The following is a 22,269-nucleotide window of genomic DNA, read 5'->3' as shown; positions in this document are numbered from 1 at the left end:
ATATTAATTTGTTTACAACGACATGTATATAGTATAATTAATCAATATTTTTAATATTTCTTAATAATATATTATATATATATATATATGTTTGAATACTCATTCACCAACTTACTCAAAAGCAAGTTTATATAATATATAAATTAAAATTTTTTCTCAAATGCCCTTTTTAAAATCATCATATTGCTTGATCTATAATAAAAAAAAAATAATATATCCACAAAAGAATTCTTTCACAAAGTATAATAATAATGAAAAAATATTTCAACGAAAATTATCTGGACTATACTAACTGTTCAAATCTACCTATAATTTGAAGTATTTATTTTTATTGAAATTATTATAATTGAAAACAATGTATAAACAATAAGTTCTTTTTATTCCATGTTTAAAAAATGTTGTATCGAATTTATACCGAATTCCTTCGGATATACGGAGAACAATAGAACATATCTAATGAGTAAAAAAATCGAGTGAGTAGTCATGTCCATAAAAACAAATTTGTTAAAGCAATGACGAAAATTTAACGAAAAAAGTGTGATGAGTTTCTCAGAACAAAGATATATCGACACAGTTTAAGGAGAATTTACTAAATGCGCTCGACGAATACAGATATACTAGTCAGAAACGAGTAAGGGAAACGTATCGGATAATACAAGAGTCTTACTGCAGGATTTTAAAAGCAATAAAGGAGATTTAAAAATATGTTTTCGAATTCATTATAATAAAAGGTTGTGTATTTATATAAATTATTATACACATTAATTAACAATAGCAGATGACATAATTGAATTAGTCTATTTGTTATCATACATTATTACACAGAAGTAATTGTATTATATAATAACATTAAAAGTTTATGAATTCAATCATGTGATTATACGATGATATTTTTGATACATTTTCTTCCGATCATAAATAATCTCAACTCAGTAATTGGTCCAAAGCCAAAAAGGAGAACATACCAATATTAAATTCTACACTAAGATAAAAATCATAAATTATTTGAAGTACCTAATACCGTATTAACATGACACTTTTAATAATATAATAGAACAAACAATAAAATACACAATATTTTTAGTGTAGAAATATTATGGAAGATTTTAGTCTTGAAAACCCGAAAATTTAAACGGGATGGTTCACTTCAGGGGACACGGACCTGAATGGATGATTATATTATTTTATTAAAAAAATGTGACCAATGATTTTGGCTTAACTTTAAAACCCCCCAAATATTAAAGTGATTTTTAATGATATTTTTGAGATGTTCTTTGTCTGTTATATGCGATAACAATATATTTCACCCTTGTTGTTGAAGTTTTATAACGTAACACTGCAGTGCAATACGCCAATAAAAAACATAATATCTCATTCTTATCAAAAACAACTGTTCGTCTTCACTTCATGCTCATTTGACAAAAAACTGTTGTGTATAAGTTACAGCTATTAAATTTGGTTTCAATAATAATTGAATAAAAAAACAATGAAAATATTATTTTTTTCTATGTACAGGTTTTTTACGCATATATGTAAAAGTATAATAATATTCAGATAAACGGGACTGTCCATTAAAAACGAAAGTTAATGGGTACAAGGGAACATGATGCTCTAAAAAGGACATTTACGTTTTAAACGTTACGTATGATCACCCTATAAGGACCTAGATAATTCTTCGCTAACATGCTTGTTCGGAATCTCAATGTGGTGTCTAATCCTATGTACAAGTGTTATATGTATTTATATTTTTTTTTTAATAAAAATAACCACGCGGGTAATCACAATTAATCAAAACAACTTACTCAGTAATTTTATTTTTATTTTTTTTATGAAACCATTTTTTAAAACGGTGGACCATTGGGTACCACTATGCTGTACAGTATAGGTGTCCACTATAAACACTGTCCAGTGGGTAACTGTGATGGATGTGTTGATTTGTATTCAATGATATATTATTGTACACGAAAAACGATTCTGAACGGAGACAATAATAAATAAACTTGCTATGTCACTAAAAAATACAATACAGAATAATTTATCTCAGATTCAAAATGTTTAGTTTGAGAAGAATAAAAAAAACACTGAATTTACAATAATTGTACACTTAGCAGAACAAGAAAAAACTAAAAATATATTGCAGTAATTAGCATTATTGAATTATTTAGGTTATTTACAGTATCCGCATCACTATTTAAAACTATCAAACCTTAATGATTCATATTATGCTAAATAATGTAAGCAAGGAGGAACTTTTTTTTTATTTTTTAACAAATTTACAAGTGTAGCCCTTTTTACCATATACAATAGGGTTATAATATAAAAAATATATTAAATACGAGATTACCATAAAATAACATACGTAATACAACAATTATAACAATTACAATTCATGAACAGTTATTTGAAAAAAGGGATCATCATTGGGGTGAAACATTAACCGTCTAATAGGTTCATTACACATGTAGTTGGTGGTAGAATGAGGAATCAAAAAGGGAACAGCTATACTAGATGTACGCTGAGAAACTTTAAAATAGAACAAAGAGCCAAAGACGATATGTTATTTTTAGAGTAACATAAAGATAAATCATATTATATTTAGTTTGGTAAGTATGATGTTGTCTTATAAGTATCTATATTATTTTAGTATTCAAAAATCAAAACTGAGCAAAATTTGAAAATATTAATATTCTATAGATAACTCAAAAAAGTCGAAGTATTTTGAAAATGTTATCATGTATAGGTATAGATTGGTAGTATAAAAATTTAGTAAAAATTATCTAGAGTTATTCATTTAAAATTACTACAACACAAATAAATCAATCTTGTCAAAAAAATGGTCGAGTGTAAAATGTTTGTTTATCTTTATTTTTTCCCCCAATTATTAATATTGAGTACACGGATTTTTTGATTTTTGACCCTCAAATTACCCACTAGATCCGATTTGCTTCAAGAAACTACCAATGACAGACACACAGATAAAAAAAAAACACTATTGTAAAATCAATACATTCATCGCTTTGCTCAGAATCTAAAAGTATGTTGTAATTCAAAATAATAAAACTATAAAAACTATGATAGTAAAAAATATAATTTTTTCCAAAAATAATTTTTTGTGGCGACTCAAAATTATGTGAAATAATATTTTCTAAAACAAAAGTGTTTTTTTAAATAATGAATGTTATGTTAAATTAATTAACCCGTATATAGATATAGTTACGCGTCGCACGTAGACACGTATAGTACCCTTGAAACGTAAATATTCATAAATATTTCAAAAAGTTCATCGACGACTTTTTTGTTTTATTTAGTTACTATAATAAGACATAGGCGTAACACGATTTTCCATGTTGGCAATACGTATACATAGTAAATAAAAGTCGTTATAATTTAATGTATTCTATTAGGAATAAATGCCTTAACGTTGTATAATATAGTCATTGTTATTATTTTTTTCATTTTAGAAAATCCGACGAATAGTGAACGCGTAGGCACTTATAGTGTGAAGTTAAGTGATTTTTTTTTTTTGCCGTTTTTACACTTCAGACAATTATATTCTCCCGCTTTATTAAATGTATAAGGTGTTTAAAGGATCTCAACATTTTCAAAGCGTCACCTTTAGGTATTTCAACGACTACGCTTTATCGAGACAAAAAACCTTTGTTGTCACAAAACAAAAATAAATCTACAATTAATTTTTTTGTAATTCGTGAATTACATTCCATCTAAGTAATATCAAATGTTAGGGCTCACGATAAAATCTTGTACTCTATCATCAACTCAATACACATAACGAAAGGTTATGATAAAAACCTCATGGCCATTAGATTAATTTCGTTTCTATAGGAAAATAATCTCCTGTCGAAAAATCAATTCAGATTTAGGTCATGTATAGGTACTGAGGATGCTCTATTTAATACGACTCAATTTATTTATAATGAGCTAGATAACAGCAACAAGGTGATTGGCGGTATTCTGAGACTTAGCCAAGACTTTCGATACAGTGAACCACAAAATTGTATTACATATATTGCCCAGTTTCGGTATTGATAGTTATAGCTAAATTTGATTTGAAAGTTACACGTCAAATAGGTAACAAATAGTGAAAATAAATTACGTAATAGGTCAGGACAATCTTGTCGAGTATGGTGTCCCACAAGGAAATGTTTTGAGTCATATTTTATTTACCTTATATAGTTATATATATATTAACTTGGTCAGCAATTTAATTTTTGACATTTAATAGTCTTATATGTCGATGACGTATGATTATTTTTCACTGATAAGTCTTAGGACAGGATTCATTAAAAAACTTGTTTTTTGGTCCAAACAACTTTTTTCAATGCTTCTGTGACAGGAATCACACACTCAATGGAGAAAAAACAATGTTTATGGCTTTTTAATTAATAAAAGCTTTTTAAATCGTAATCCATTAATGATATATAGATGCATCGACGGTATAACGACTGTTTTTCTTTAAATAAGTGTATAGTTATCAAACGACTAACGATAATACGATATCTTGGCATTATTTTCGATAATAATTTACGTTGGAATCTGCATGCACAACATTTTAGGGAAAAAAAGAAAATAGACTACTTATACAATATTCCCGTTAAATATACTTATAAATCCTTTGGACAATCCTTCGTTAACTTTTTTAGGATCTAGATATAAAAGTATAATCATGTTAACTATAATATTGTAATTTTGTATTTTATTATTTGTATGGTGATTGTATAAATAAAAAAAAAAAATTACCTACTTAACTATTATTGTTTTCACTTCACAGATTTAAAAAAAAAATGTATTTCAATTTAGTTATTAAAAAAATGATGCGCAGTTGTCTAACTTAAAATAATCATTTTGTTATTTTCAGTGAGAAATGAGAATATAATGTTTTTTTCCTAAGAAATTGCATTGCTATACAATGAAATGGTTTTTTTTTTTTAATATTTTCGATTGGGTACAGTTCAGATGGGTTCATTTTTTACAATTTACGGAATAGAATGAAATGAATTGATTGTACAATATAACCTCATTGTGAGTAATTATATTTAGTACAACTATTATATGATCAATACTGTAAACATTATACATGCAAATATTTTAATTGTTATAATTTTTAATCAAAATTGTTTTATGTATTAATATAAATATTAAGTTTTTACACACAGAATGAAACGTGTTGTATTTTTAAATCAAAAATATATTTATTATTTATTAATAATATTTTTTTTAATTTTAATAACTTATTTTGTCATTCATTATTACAACAATAGTACAATATAATTAACGTATTTATTTCAGTTTATAAATATTAGCTTTAATATATTTTCAATAATTTATATCATATTTTTGTAGCATTAAATTTCATTTCAAGAATCTCTGTTATAATATATTGAGTCATGAGTATGTATAAGAACTAATTTTATCAACTATACTTGATAGTATAAGTATAGAAAATAAATAATATTTCTTCTATTTTTAAGTGGTTTTACAATTTGTATTAAGTAATGGATTTGAGTTTTGGAATATTGTGTAAAAATTCAGTTTTAAGGATACTATTTTCAGGGTTGAATTTAATATTTTTTAAGTCCCATGATAGCAGCATATGAACAATAAAATAAATCAGTTAGATAAACTTCAATTTAGATAAAATATACGCATGACCTTGATACTCTGTGAACATAATTTATGCTGTTTATTCAGAACTAAGTTAAAGTTTATTTTTTGTATACCAGTCAATGATCATCATGCATTTTAAGTAGTTAGTTATAACAAAAACCAAAGTGATTTATACAAATTATAAAAGTCTGTATTATATATTATTACCGAATATTATACTAGTCGATTAATTATTTTACTTTTAAGAATTAGTTATAACTTATTGCTTAACGTAGGTACATATCTCAGTTTATAGATTGTTTTAAAATAAAATACGTATTGTATGTATTATAATAATTTGGTTAAATACATATGAAATATATATGATGATCTGTTTAACGTGATACACTCATTATTTCAAAAATTATTAAGATTTTTCAATTTTTTTTTTTTTAATATGAAAATTTTATAAATATTTTTACATTTTTTTTACCCCTTATTATAATATGAACTTTTATTTTTGAGTGTGAAACTAAAATCAACTTTTGATTTTTAAATAGCAACCTATATAATATTATGTATAAAAATTTAAATAATGTATAGAACTATTTTTTTTTTTTAATTTTTATATTAGAACTTTTATTTTTGTATAATCTGTTATTGAGATAGCCCCTCAAAATTAAGTGTTTTTTGGAGGTGTTACAGTATTTTTCGTCTGTAAAGACCAGGAATTAAATGTTTTGTACTTTCGTTTCAGTTAAAAGATAACCATATTAGTATTATAGTACCCAAGTCTTTTATACATATTAATTGTAATACCAATAGTAATCAATCCACTACTGTGTACCTATGTATTAACAATTAATTAGCGACCCGCTACGCCTAATTACTGGAAAATACCATTATAAGTAATGGCCAGTTCGATAAGCGAGAACATTTATATTCAATAACATATCCTACTTGGCTATACTTACTACACTCTATTTCAAATAAGTATGGAAAAAATGAGAACAAAAACGTGTCGTAGTTCACTCAGACACAGTCACGCGGCTCGCATCGACAACGAGTTACGATACATGCTGACCAATTACAGCACTCCGGCCGGACGACGGCTGAGCGAATTTTTCCAAACTTATTTGGAATAGTCAATAGAGTATAAGGATTAAGGAGCTAACGTCTAAGACGATTAAAATATACACTATAATATTACTGTCTTTTGATAGCCTCATATAGATTTACACACAGAATGAATAAAATAAAATATAATATTTTGTGGTTACACTTATTAAATTAATCTTAAACTTTTCATTGTTTTATTTATTATTTTTATTTTCTAATATGGATATTTAATAATTAATAATATATCTTAAATGATTCGTCATTTTGTTTCGCTATAATTAATTTGATTTCCAGATGATCTGACCCGCTGATTTGGTACAAAGTAGGTAAGAAAATATTAATTAAAATAAAAAGTTAACTTAATTTGAAATTTAAAATTGAATAACTAATACGTCAAATGTATTATTTTTTTTTATAATACTATAACTTTTAATGAATTTTATTTAAAATATGCTATAATATCGATATTAGGTATGCATTAGGATTGGATACTTATTTATTACTTTTTGGTAAGTTTTTTTTTTTTAATTGACTAGTTAAAAATTAAAGAATAAATAGTCAATTAAAATATATCTAATGATTTTTTAATAAAAATATATTTATTTAGTTAAATCTGACAAATCTGTTATTCTATATAATACCTATACCATTTTTATTTAAAAATAATATAAATATTTATCATTTAATTTTTCTGATGTATTGCTTTCGGAAAACAAGTGACAGTTTCAGTTACACTGCAAGACACAACACTCCGTTACAGAATAATAGTTTATCAGTATGTTGTTTAAAAGCAAACACAGTTATGGAAAATAACACCACGGTATACATTCAAATACTGAGTATTCTAAGATCATCTACATTTTACAATAAATATCTCTATCTATCCAAATTTAAATTTACTACTTTAAATATATATTAACAAAGTGTACATTAGTACCTATAATGAAAGTACTAAAACTTTATTTTCATAATGCATTTTAACCTTTGGATTGACTACGAAATAAATTAAGTATATATGAACCTTTTTAATTCAAAATTTAATTATTTTTATAAATAGTTTGATTTTTAATTTTTTCATTATCTTATCATTATTCAACTTGAAAAGTCAACTAACCAAAAAAAACTTCACATATATAAAACACACAATTGTAAACAATGAATTTTGATAGTACGTGTTTAGATACTGTTGGAATCACGCGTGTAATTTTTTCACTTTCCGTTTTATTGATTTCCAATAGTAGTACATTGTAAACGTCACAGCTGATCAAGTTTGGTAATGTATATCATAATAAAAAGCCCACACTCATTTTAATTACCAACGGACATACATTTAGCCACAATGAGCGATAAGTTTAATAAGATACAAAAAAAACGTTATGTTAAAATTGTCAATATACATAACTATAATAACTATAGCCTCAAACATATTATTAACAAACACACACCAAGCACATCAAAACTCTTTTAACAACCCAAACTTTCTCCAACCACTTCCAAAAGTTCACTTAAGTTATCTCTATACCCCCCCCCCCCGATACTACTGTTTCCCATCGACCAAAGGATCGACAAAAAATGTTCATGGAAACTACTGCAAATTACTCATTTCCTAAAAAAGGACAGCTAGCAATCATATTCAACATAGTTGACGGGGTTCATAAAATGAGATACAATGGCCATGTACTAAGTTTCTAGTTAAATTTTTAACCATTCGTTTTTGAAAATTATCAAATTATTGTTAAATCTCACGAGGGGGATAGACCAGTACAGCCTGATCTTAATATACAAACCATTAGTACTGCTTCTTTATGGTCACGGGATATAACTGTTTTTTTATTTTTAAAGACAAGTTTATTTTAAATATCTATACTTCCGTTCATAACGTACATAAACTTTTATCAAGATAATTCATAGATATTATGTTTGCTTCTAATCGAAGCGAGAAAATACTATTGAACTTATAACAATTAATTGTTACTAATTTTTAATAATTGTTTTTATTTTTTTCAGAAAACACATTTCGATACTGAAAAACATCACTCAAAATATACTAAAAATTAAACGCTAAATGTATAAATGGGACCATTTTGAATTTTTGTTATAGTTGTTTATATACATTTATATAATAACAGCAAGAAAAAGATGTTATTAAATATCCGTTTTTAATAAAACCTTTACAACTTTAGCCCAAATCGTACTCAGCTCATCGAAATCGCATTCAGAGGTAATTTCAGTTTTAGTTTAAGCCTTGCTACCCGCAGTCATCAGCATCGCGACCGTGTCTCGCATTCTATAGCGTGAATAATTATGACTAATCCATCATTCAACAGGTTTAAAATATTAAATACTTTAACATGATATATATATTTATATATATATATCTGCACAGGGATACCTGTATCCTGGTACAGCATTAATGTTATATTATGTAATATTAGTTTGTGTATAGCGTCACATAACTTATTTATATCTCAACTTCAAAAATAAAAACATTTACATTTTCAAACAGAGACTATGGTTATAAATTTCCCGTTCAGACCATTATTGTGGTTTAAACAACCAACTTTTTTGAAACAGTAATTTTTCCAACTCGCTTCAATATATGATTCAATTTGTCGAGAAGGTAATATTTCCACCCACATACCTGATATTCCATATTTTTTTTTACTACACCACACTGAAAAATGTAAATTTTATCTGACATTTATTATATATGTTCTTATAATGTTCAACTTATTTTTATTAACCATATGATTACGATAAAGAAAATAAAAATATATTATACTGTATCATATTTTTTCAAATTCACTTAATAAAATAAATAGTCTTACTACCAACATTTTATAATAAGTGTTTCATATATTATTAATGATATTTGATTTATAATATTATAATGTTAACTTTTCAATAAAATAAGTCGGTAGTATAATAATATGTTATATACTCGTAATAATATCTAAGCTATTATCATTGTATATTATTTAATTTATCTTAATTTAAAGCATATCAAAGGTCCACAATCAGATATCCATAAGAAAAATGTATATAATAATATGTATGATTCTAACATCTATAAAGAAATCCAATTTTCTCCGTTTCAAAAACTTTTAAAATAACATAAGAGCAAAAAAATTAAAACAAATCTGTCAAAAACAGTCTTCATGGCTATTATAATAATATGACGTATTTGTTTATGCGTAAATACAGTGTGATTCACCAAACACAATATTCAACCCCATTGTATCCTTTAATTATGCAGATATTCAAATTCTGAGTGTTTAGTAATCATAAAGACCATATTTTTTGATAGCAACATTTATTATACCATTTAAACTATGTATAAAATTATCGACACAATCTTCATTTATTCAAAAGTTAATCTTTTTTTTTTTTACTAACAATTATTAAACAGATTATTTTTTTGAAGATACATTTAAATTTGAATTTATAAATACTAGTATTCACAAGAAAATTATCTGCTTAAGAAATTCTAGTAAAAAATGTAATTTCCGTTTGAATACATGAATTTGTATTAGCACAGGAACACTCCTCAGATGGCATAAAAAAAAACAAAATATAAATATTTAAAAATTTGGACAAGACTTGGAAAATATACTTAAAAATATCAAAAATCATAATTTTAATATTAAAAATTTAATATCTGGTGAATCCCCCTGTATTTATTCCATTAGTCATTCAACTATCGTATTTCTTTTAAAAAATTAATCAAATTCAATTTCACAAACTTTTTTTAAAGTATATACATATATAATAAAAATTTGAGTAGCTAATCACTGTGGTGATGAATGAAAATGTATAATATTATGGCCTACCTGATTACCTAATATTAATCTAATGCTAAAAATGAGTATATAATATTTAAAAATAAAAGAATTGAATCCTTAACTCTTAAGATTACTATTCACTGTTATTGAAAACAAGATTCACATCATATATACGTAATAAATTATTCACATAACTATCGCGACAAATAAAAACAAAAATCTGTTTAACTTGAACTTGTTATAATAAGGTACTGGACGGTCGCTGTATACGAATTCGGTCATGTTAAATTTATAGATCAAATTTTTCTAATCCCTATTATATATATATTATATTATTATAGTATATACAGTTCCAGCATCGAGTGTACCTGCAAAGTTATTAATAATTACTCACCGAATGTGTAGTTCAGTGAATTTTCTCGCTATTTGCTTGTTCAAGTATTAAGCCATATTAAAAGTTTTCAGATCTTCAATGATTAAACAGAATCCAACCTAGCTACAACTATCCACCCGGGATTACTTGTAACATGTCGTAGTGATATCAGCTGCTGTGGTGAAACATGTACGTTTGGCAAAGAAGATACGATAAAATATACTATTCAAATTAGTATTATTATTTAATAACTATTAAAACTATTTAAATATTCTGCTCTAGACGAAGTTTTACGTCTATATATTATTATATAGGTACTCTTATTTTAAATCAAGTACTATCATCTTGCACGGAATTTAATAAATAATAATTGGACTGTGCTCGCGAGTGGGAAACAAATATGGTTTAATCTGAGTTCTGATGACAAAACTGCAGACTCACTGCAATACTTAACGAATGAGTATGCAGGTACCTACACTATTTATTTTATTTTTCTTATAAATTATGCTTAAGAGGACATTGCGCCCGCAGATTTTGTTATCTCCGTTTTACAGACGTATAACGTTGCACATTGCGAGCTCCAATTTGAGTTTAATAAGAAAGTCAAAGTGATTGTTTGTGTCGACATGCACCACAAAATTATCTTCAACCCTTAAAATGTTTATAACTTTTTATAGTTTTTGATTAGCAAACGATTTAATAAACAACTAGGAACAAATACAGCATAATAAAAATCACAAAAGATCGCTCAAAGTTTGGTTAAGAAAGCTCAACTGCTCAACGGCGGACAAGATGCAGAGACTTAGATTTAAATGTGCGTTGATATAAAAAAATTCGTGTTATTAACTTCAAATATTCAAGCGAATTTGTATAAAAATCCAACTTTTAATGTTAGAACATTTTCTGTTCCTGTACGTCGATGTTTTTACGATATTTCAAATTACACAAACCTAATTGCGAATTTATTATATATATATACAATAATATTATAATTTAAAAATGTTCATAACTCGTTTAAATATTAGATTTAAATATTAAAGTTAAAAACATCAAATTGGTTCTACTCTGAAAACAAATTTGCTACCTTGTACGTTTGTAAGATTGAAACAACAACATGCGTGGGTATGGCGTTCTTTTAAAAATATTTTGTTTACACTGTCGTCTAAGCTCTTATGACGTCAAGCCGTTGGATGAATAATTCTATCGAAATGAAGTAATATTGAAATGTTTTTTTTTCAAGTGCTTAATGTGCAGTTCTTACCGTGTCACTCTATCCAGTGGCATTTGAAAGTGTTTCATAAATATTTTCCAATCATAATTATTCTTTGTAAAACTAATTTTTTTCTGCATAAACGAACTGCAATATTATATGTACAGTAATAAAAAAACATGAAATTTTATTTGAAATGTTTAATGTGTTTCGCAGTGTTCATTTTATTATTATTCATCTCGTGTTCTTTGAAAGAGCGAAATTAAAACTTATTAGGTATGTTGTTTGTACCTATCATATATTTTAGTCCTTGTAACGTAATTTGAACGTTAGATTTTATCGATGTCGTGTGCAGTCCCATTCTAATCCGTTCTCAAATCTTATTATAGCTCAACCATTACCTACTTTTTTCGATTCTGAGCAACCACACAACCGTGTCATCTCAACAAAAAAACTAATTAACTCTTTATAATATTATATTTTTATCGGGTTTTTACTACAGGCTCTACTACAGGGTTCACTAGTCGTGGTTAAGATATAGCTACTTAAGATAGATTATAATTATGTATTTATATGCATTACTGTAGCGATTATTAAAATATTTCAATAGGTAACGAACTGTATTGCGATAATCCATAAATGTACTATAAATTCGGCTACTGTTTAACAGACACAGTTTAAATTTAATAGTATACAAGAAAATTCATTAATGATAATTATAATAATTTAAAAATTAAACGCTACACAGTGTTAAATTCAATGAACTATTTACATTTTTCATTTAAAATAAACCCTTTTATATTTACTACCAATTTATATTGAAACAAATGCATAGATAGTGCCTAAATTTAATAATCTTTAAATGTTAAACATTTTTCACTATTGGGATTATAATATTATGCATTTGATTAGTTTCTTAATTATATAATAGAATAACCATCACGCATGTATATCGAAAAAATGGAAAATATACACTAATTATGATAAAGTTCTTTTAAATAATTTCTTTGTTAAATATATATTGCTCGAGCCTTGAATTATTAATTCGATTTTTCTAGTACGCTTACGAATCATTAACATAAAGTTTATTTTTATTAGTAAAATCAACGATGCAAATAAAAAAACTTGAATAACCAACCAATTGATAGGATGATGTGCCTTGGCAATGATGAGCATCCTCACTTGTTCAATAGATATTAATAAATACTGTTATTATTTTACTATCATGTACTCAATTATTTATATATCTTATTATCTTATATTATATATCTATATATATCTATTTTGTATTATTATATTACACATGCTACTTATGTTAAATATATATATTTTTGTGAATTATATTCGGCTCACTCCCTGTAATTAATTAAATAAATAAATAACCAACACTAGGTAGTTTTGTATAATTTTAATACGCGTTCATCGTAAAAGAAGTAATAGAAAGCCATTTATTATAACTTGAAGTAAAATAATAAAATTATTATCAGTAGGTATGTTAAGACAGTATCCACCGATAAAAAAAAAATTATAATTTACCCATTGAAATCTCACCAAGTTAAGAAAAACCTACTTAACAATACCAATAATACCATAACAACTCGCGAACAAATTGGATTCGACAGACAGATCGACGGATATCATAATAATTATTTATACCTTTCTCTATAATATTATAATAAGTTATCTTAGTGTTAAGTACTAAGTTAGTGGGATTACTAATCAGTTATCACTCGGTGAACACTGGAGCGAATGTGCTGTCGGAATTGTCCTGTTGTAATTTAAATTGTTATCGCTCACTGCACTAGTATACTTATTACAATATTATAATATAGTACAGTGGTTCTCAACCTTTTTGCGATTTGCGACAGATGACTTATTTTGTAGGACTACGGGCCATATAGGGAACAATACATTAAAAATATTATTTTTTTCCAATACAATATGGACCGGTATCCTTTTAATCGCGGACTGGCGGTTGAGAATCACTGATATAGTATATTGCTTTTTTAACAATAAATAGATATTTCAGTACGTTCATGTCAAAATACGACCAGGATCTTCAACCAACCATTAATATGTCCTGTAAATTAATTCTGCATTTAAAACTACTTAACTACATTACGTACAATAATATTACACAAGTACTGGGTTAGGACTTAGGCTAATATAGAATTAATTTGTGTTTACAGTTGATCTAAATGTACGATTAAAAAAAATTAGAAGTCATTGGGTCTTTGATTAAGCTGTACTCGGTTTAATATTATCAACCAAAATAATAGTTTTTCAAAAACCATACCTAGATAGTGCAAATTTAATATAAATGGAATTATATGCTTATTTAGGCTGACTAAGTGAGAAATTTCCTTTACAAAGGGTAAAATTTACCTCTGATGACTATTAATTAGAGATGTTTATTTTTAGTCTTCACTTCAAGTATCGAGTGGACAATATAATAATATTCTAAAAAAAATTAAGAAGTTACCGTTTTGAATATTCAAGGAATTCAAATTATAGATCATCACGTATTATAATTTTTCATTTTGATTTTTAAAGAAAACAAAATTGATTTAATAAAAGTATCTGTCTGTGATAAACAAATATTTTCCAATCATTAGTGTAGACTGTAGGTCATCATGAGTCATGACTACTGATATTTAACTTAGTAATTCTTTTAACAAGATATAAGTTTTTAATGTTATCACTACTTCTTGCTCGAGAGTACAAACTTTTCTGATACATTTTTGAATTTACGTAATTCAGAATTTAATTTTAGTTAGGCGCATTCTTGGATTGCATATTTACATTGTTTTATAAATTTATATGTTTTAACTGCTTACGAAAAAAATATTTGATAACACTCAATCTGAAATCTGAATTAAATCGTATATGTATATGTAATATCAAAATGTCAATAAACTTTTATCAGAAAGTCACATTTTTTCTTATATACAGAGCGAAAAAGCTCTTATGTGACAGTTGAAATACAATTCAAATTTTAAAAACTTATCATTGTTTCAATCGCTCTGGCTGAGTTGCACGTTTACTTTTTTTTTTTAATTCTCTTTCTTAATTTTACAATAAACTTTGAAAACGTCGGATAATACACATGATGGAGTTTTAGGTTACACCAGCAGTATTAAAAGTGACATTAATCTATCATACGACATAAATATTTAATTTTATACTCTCAAATTATATACGAGGTACCATTATAATCTCATCTGATGTTGCACAAATATAATATCAACCATACACATATATACGCTCTTAACTAAACGCATATAAATGTTGTATAACTCTATCTAGGTATGAATATATTTTAATTTTAGGTACCGTAAAATCATAAAACATTTTATGGAATACCATATAACACGTGTAAAATAACCGACGTACGAATCGAATGCGAGTTTTTTTTCATATATACATATCCGAGTGCTTGTAAGTTAAAGGTGGCAATAACTTGCCATTTAACATCCCCATAAAAAGTATTGCAAAGTCTATATAATAGGATGTATAGATGGACCCATTTATAACGATAGAACATAAAAAGATAGGCAAGTGGATACCGCTCTGCTTTACGTGTCAAGTGGGTCACTGTGGTCGATTTGAACAATTTGAATTCAATGATATATGTTTAACCTATACCACTGAGTATAATATTTTAATGTTATGTTTCCTGATATTACTATTTTTAATTTTACTATTAATAATACATTAGGTATTTTTTTCCAAAAATATTACATTTGAAAATATCATTGTGTGTAAAAAATATAGTAGTATACAAAAAAATTTCCCCACGAATACATTTTTTGAACTATAACAAAATAATACAAAATAATGAATATCGTTATTCATAGTATGATTTCAATTATCTACAGTTCTTTGTTTCTTAATTGCAATAATATAATATCAAAAACTGTTTGATGACAGATAGTTATTTCACGAACGAATATACAATTTTATAAACATTTGAACTTCAATGCTCATAAAAAATTAATCTCACTTACTGGAAGAAATTTTCTTTTTAATATCAATTTGAGTAACTTATAAAAAAAACTTATATAAATATTTAAATCTTAGATATAAAAAAATTGCTTGAATATTTCTAACTGTCATTTCAAAACATTTTCAAATTTTATTTAAATTATTGTAAACACCATAAAACGCTTATACAAAATATTATGATTCATGACTATATTTCTATCTTTTTTAATTAGTAAATTAACAACTTATGAGGAATAGTATGCATTGTGTTCGAAGCATTTCGATCAGGTGAAAAAAAAATAAAGAAAATTTAAAATTTTTAAAGCTCAAAAATATTAGTGTTTTTTTTATTGAAAAGAAAAGAGGTTTAGGAACATCTGAGATTATTAGCCTTACATTAATGTTTATTTTTTTTAAATCTCATTATGTATATAAAATGATTACATAAATAAATATTTAATAAAAATGTCAAGTTAACCGTCTTTGAGTTATAAAGAAAAAAAACAAGATTTTGTCAAAAACTGGCTTTTACGTAAAAACTTCTGTTTTTTCTTAATGTTTTGTTTATTTTCCCGGTTATTTCGAAAAATAGTAGCAATTTGTAATGTTGATTTCCAATTTTGTATTCAAAACAACTCTCAAAGTTGAAAATATAAGCATTTTATCGACTACTTATCGCGTATACTTAGGTATACAAAAAAACAGCATTAACTATTTTAAAATCTGCTCTGCTCGGAATCTAAAGCAATTGATAGATACTAAATAAAAAGTTAAATTAAATCTCGATGTTTTCCAAAATATTCAAAAAATATATTTAAGAACATAATTTTAAATCGATAACGCGATTTATTTACAAAAATTATGTATTTAGATTTAGAAATACCAAAGTTTTAAGTTTTTTAAACCGTTAAGAACAATATTTTCATTAGTATAAAATTACCACATTTGAAGTCAATATCCAATAATAATAATCATCCACCAACCTATAAAATGTTCTCAAAGTAAATAGATATTTCTATGAATCTTTAGTTATTTGCTAAGTTCAAACGCATTTTAAACATACACTATTATTCGAAATCACTAGTACATATACTAAAATAATGTTGAAAAGTGGACAAACAACTAAAAAGTATTTTTTTATACCTGTATTATTATTTATAATGATAAATGTTAACATTTGGAACAAGCAATGTCAAAAATTGTAATATTTTCTATACGTACTTACGCATACACGTCCATACATCATTTTTATGGTTATGATTGTGAATGTAATGAAATATTTGTCATTAAATGTATAGTTTTATTTTTTTTATAATAAATATCCAAATAATCTGTTGGAAGTGCAATTATTAATATCATGATGCATTTTACTCTCTATGATGCGAATGAAACCGTCTCAAGTGCCTTAGTGAAACGTAAAATACCAGCTGAGTATTGTATTACAAGATTATTTTATAACGCGCTAAAATTATATTATAATATTACAATATATTAATGATAACACTGGATATACGCACCGTGCGTATTGAAATAATCATAAAATAATATATTATACCGTGTCAATCTTGTTGAATTCCGAAAATACATTTTACACCCCATCGCGTATGGTCGACCAACGGTATAAGAAAAACTATAAAATTAAACGAATAAAAGTGTTTTATCACGCAAAAAAGAATGCCACTACGGTCTTAAACGGAAAAATCGTTAATGTCACGAAGATAACCATATTTGCAGCGTCAAATGAAAAAAATGTAAAATTGTACTCTCATAATATGCAAAGACGACAACTTATACGGGATATTTTATATGTATCAGAGCTGAGCATCAATATAAATACGGCAAAATCGCGAGCAATACAAACTCTAGAAATGGATGAAAAAATATTATACGGCGAAATCCGCTTATGTGATCAGTGATTACTGCATGTTTAAAGAATCGACTGTTTATAATGACCATAAAATTCTTTAAACCTCAACCATAAGCGTATCCAGATATTTTACACAGAGGGTGCAACCTGGCGCGTACCCAGAGGGACTGAGGAACTGTAGCCCTTCCCTTTTGCACAATTTATGTTATTCTCAAATGCATCATGATTTTAATCTTGTATCTAATATGAACTAAAACTGTTGCCTCCCTCCCTAATTTCAAAGTATATATAATAGATATCAATAATTAAAATAAAGTCATGTATAAATAATAAATATAATGATATTAAATAAGTTAAATATTATGTTAAAAATTGGTTACGAAATAATTAAAATTCTATGCGCCGTTGAGTATTTTTGAGATACAATCACGATGTACGGAGGTGAACATTATTATCTTGTGACTTTCCCAAAAGTTGGCTTAGTATAATCGTTATTACCAGAATAATACATTTAAGCAGCTTTGCTGCTATCGCCTATCAAATAATTACCACTAGGTATCCCATAGTTATATCCCAATCAATTTGACGAAAATATAATTTAACCATTACTTAACACTACCAGATAAGGTTAAAGGTGGTGACTTCGAAATGCAATATTGGCTTCAACTAGTATACCTAAAAGTCTGCTTAATATTATTTTATTATCTTTGTGGCTATGACAGCTATGTGTATCTATATCTATTTTCGATAAGCCTGTGGTAAATGCCATTTGAAATCTTAGGTATCTCAGATGCATAAATTGCATCAGCTGCACCCCCTGTGGACACGCCTATGACCTCAAACTATGTTTGTGACGTTAAATTTACCGTTTCATTGGAATCGCTATAGTTATTAATCACTCCTTACACTTATATGGCTTTAATAAGAATCTAAATCAAAACAAATTATTATAATAGTAACGTAATACGATAATTGTTAGTTATTACCTTATGATTAAAAAAAAAACGTCCGGTATACACGATAACCGGATATATTGGTGTAGAAATAAATGGATATAATATTATTTTGCGTATATCTAGTGGAAATGGAAATATTTATAAGAACAACAATTTGAGAAAACTAAAATGTACAATACAATTCCATAAATCGCGTGGATATTCTATCATACCTATATATGCTATATTATATTACTGAGACTCGTCATAAGTAATTACATATAATAATTGTTTTGATTTTAAGCCAATAGGTAAAATAAATACCACAGCCTTTATAAGTACAGTCAACTTATAATATTAATATTAGAATACAGGTATACAAAACTATAAAACCGGATTCATATCTTTGTCGTCTGCCACGTCCTGTCCAAAAATAGAGTTTGACCCAACTTGATATATCATGATGGATGTGACTTGTGATACCATGATTACAACGACCAATAACAATACGATAAAAGCCAAATGACACGACAGACGACGTAACTGTGGTCGTAGTTCAAGTACAGGTATAAAAACATACAGTATACGGTAATAATATGGTAACGATATTAATAATATAATATAGTATCGGAGGACGCAAATTTTGAAATGTCTAGTCTAAACATTACCGTCAAAGAAGTATTTAATTTAAGTAAAAATGTAATAAATACCTAGCCTTAGTGGACGATGTTGATAATTTTAAATTATTTTGTTTAACAAAATATTTATACAGAGATTTTTACTTATAATACCATTGATTTATATATATATAATTATTACTATAGTGTATTCTAAAATTAATATTAATATTAAACGATCTTCGACATATTGTAGAGTCCGGAAGTACTATTATTGTTAGTACTGATTAACTCATTAGATAAATCGATTTTACAATGCAGACCCGTTTCAAATTCAATAAGCATTGCGATCAATTATGACTAAAAAAAGCTGAAATATTATCGTTTTAATCTAAAATGATTAATCCGCACCGTTGCTTGATAATAATTTGCATTAACGTTCTTTCCTAGTCAACATCGCTTAGTTAACACCCTTATTTTATCGGACACATCGTTACCTAGGTATAGACATTCCTACATTTTTGTCTTTGACGGTAAAATATACATCTTTTGAAAAAAATAAATACCGGGCATGAAACTGGTTGTAAATACCAGTAAAAACAATTTTAAAACCAAAATCGGAAAAATTAAATTTTGAAAAACGCCAATCGAAATCGGAAAACCGTTTTCAATCTCAAGCCCTGTAGGGGACCTGTATATGATAATATATAATTTTGAAACTAGAGAAACCCCCTTCACCACTGGTTGATGAGGGGACGACTACACTTACGAGGAACCCGGACCGATGGCAAACAGGTACGCCGAGCAGATGACGGCCAGGACCACAAACGGAACCATCGCGGCGCGCGTAAGGACGATCAATTTGGCCGCCGACAATCCCTCGCGTCCGCGACCGTCTGACGAAAGGCTGGCGCACAGACTAAACCGCTACGCACTCGGTCACTCGGATGAGCGTGCGACCGGAGTGCCGTCCCGTGTACGTTTTCGGTCACAGAGTAAAACACGCGGCACGCGGTCTCACGATTGGCGGGGTGTGAGCGGGTGTGGGTGTACCTCTATGTACGCGTTCATAGAGCGTACGCGCATATTATACCTATACACATATGGGGTGTTTGTGTATGTGTGTGTGTGTGTATATATATATATTATAATGAAATCCAAAAAAGGCTTTTCACGCTTTTTTCGCGAAAATAAATAAATTATATTATACACTCGACTGCCACTGTCACATACATATATAATACATAGAAACATGAGCTGAAAACGTATTGCACATTGATATATATACATATATATTATATAGATTGGTGGTGATAAATATATATATTTATGTGCGTGGGGCGCGCGTGACGGTCGTGTGAATAGTATATTGACTGTTTGTGGTGTGTATGCGCTCATCGGAAACGACGACGTAACTTTTCGATGGCAGTAATCAGTTATTGGTACAGTCTATATCAATAATCTGTATGGATGACTGACTGGCTGGCTGGCTATAAAGTTAATTAAAAAACGTTTTAATATCATATTGTTACAACGGCAAGTCGAACGAATCGGACTACGCGGAAAATTATTCATACCCACATTGTAATGGGTAATTAAAATTAATAACTAAACAAAAGTCAAAATATGTTGTACGTATATATACGCGTAGTCGTGTTCAAAATAAGGTACTTGTATATTATACTTTTTGTAGTAGAGTTTTTGGAAAGAACGCGTTCGTTTTTCTCAGGATATTATATCATTATTTATTTTCGTAAAAGAAAATTTAAACACATAATACTCGTAGTATATCAACATTTTAAAACTAAGAAACTACGCATTTGAATTTTAAATGTAGTAAATTAAGATTTTCAAAAAATTTATTCACTAAATAATTTACAATAAAAAAGTGGGGGGGCTCTAGTTTGAAAAACAGAAGTACGTAGACCATATAAATTCTTTCTTAAGCAGTACATAATAATCCATTCTTAAGAATATGGTCCAATTTAAAAGATCAGAATTTGAATAAATTCACTATGAAAGTGTGAACAATGGGGTTGAGCATGATGTTTATAATGTATCATCCTGTATATTGATTCTATTTTTAGTACAAAATATGTCTAGAACTTGGAAGTGAGTTTCAAACTTTCATATTAATTTTCTACTTAGCAACTAAAATATTTAGAATTAATAAAGATTTATTTTAGAATTAACCGTCCTTAAAATATGCAAGATTCATTGTTAAATGAAATAAAAATATTTTTGCGTACCGTTAAAATTCGGCCAATGCACCCACCAAGGGTTACGCGTGCCATACATTCACCACCATTACTCTATACAACTTGGTATTTTGATAATTTAATAGGCATTTACATCAGCTTTTGAATATAATACATTTACTGGATATAAGTCGTATCATACGTGTCGGTGGGCTCGTTATTGTCAATATATAGGTAGATAGGTACCTACTCGTATTATATGTAATATGCATGTAGGCTAGAAAATTTTAATTGGCAATTGTAAACTCGTAGGTACATTATACGGTGAAATATTTTGATTTACCGGGTTGTACCTAGTCAAACTACTATTTTATTAACAAAGCTTTATATTGTCAAAGGCTTGGTAGACGATTTAATTTAAACACCGACCGTATTAATGCAATATATTGATGGTATATTTATAGGTACCTACAGTTGACGCGTTAAATATCGGAATAACCTACGAGTGTATTAAAATTGGCAAAATTTCATACTAAAACCACCAATAAAGATATAACGTATCTTTCACGGTTCGCAATAT

The 22,269-nt window shown here is 27.2% G+C and overlaps 1 protein-coding gene across 1 annotated transcript in view; it reads right to left on the bottom strand.

The window, feature by feature from the left end:
- LOC132931838 (glycine receptor subunit alpha-2-like) overlaps positions 1-20,460 on the bottom strand; it is a 215,438-nt gene extending 194,978 nt beyond the window's left edge. Inside the window, exon 1 of the mRNA XM_060997877.1 lies at positions 20,261-20,460. Within this exon, the coding sequence (XP_060853860.1) occupies positions 20,261-20,328 (68 nt within the window). The 5' untranslated portion in view covers positions 20,329-20,460. The remainder of the gene's footprint in view (positions 1-20,260) is intronic.
- Positions 20,461-22,269: the final 1,809 nt, after the last annotated feature.

This window comes from Rhopalosiphum padi, chromosome 1, assembly GCF_020882245.1.
Source record: "Rhopalosiphum padi isolate XX-2018 chromosome 1, ASM2088224v1, whole genome shotgun sequence".
In the NCBI taxonomy this organism is placed as follows: Eukaryota; Metazoa; Arthropoda; class Insecta; order Hemiptera; family Aphididae; genus Rhopalosiphum; species Rhopalosiphum padi.
Note: the sequence above shows the minus strand (reverse complement) of the source record. Positions and strands in the feature narration are given on the sequence as shown.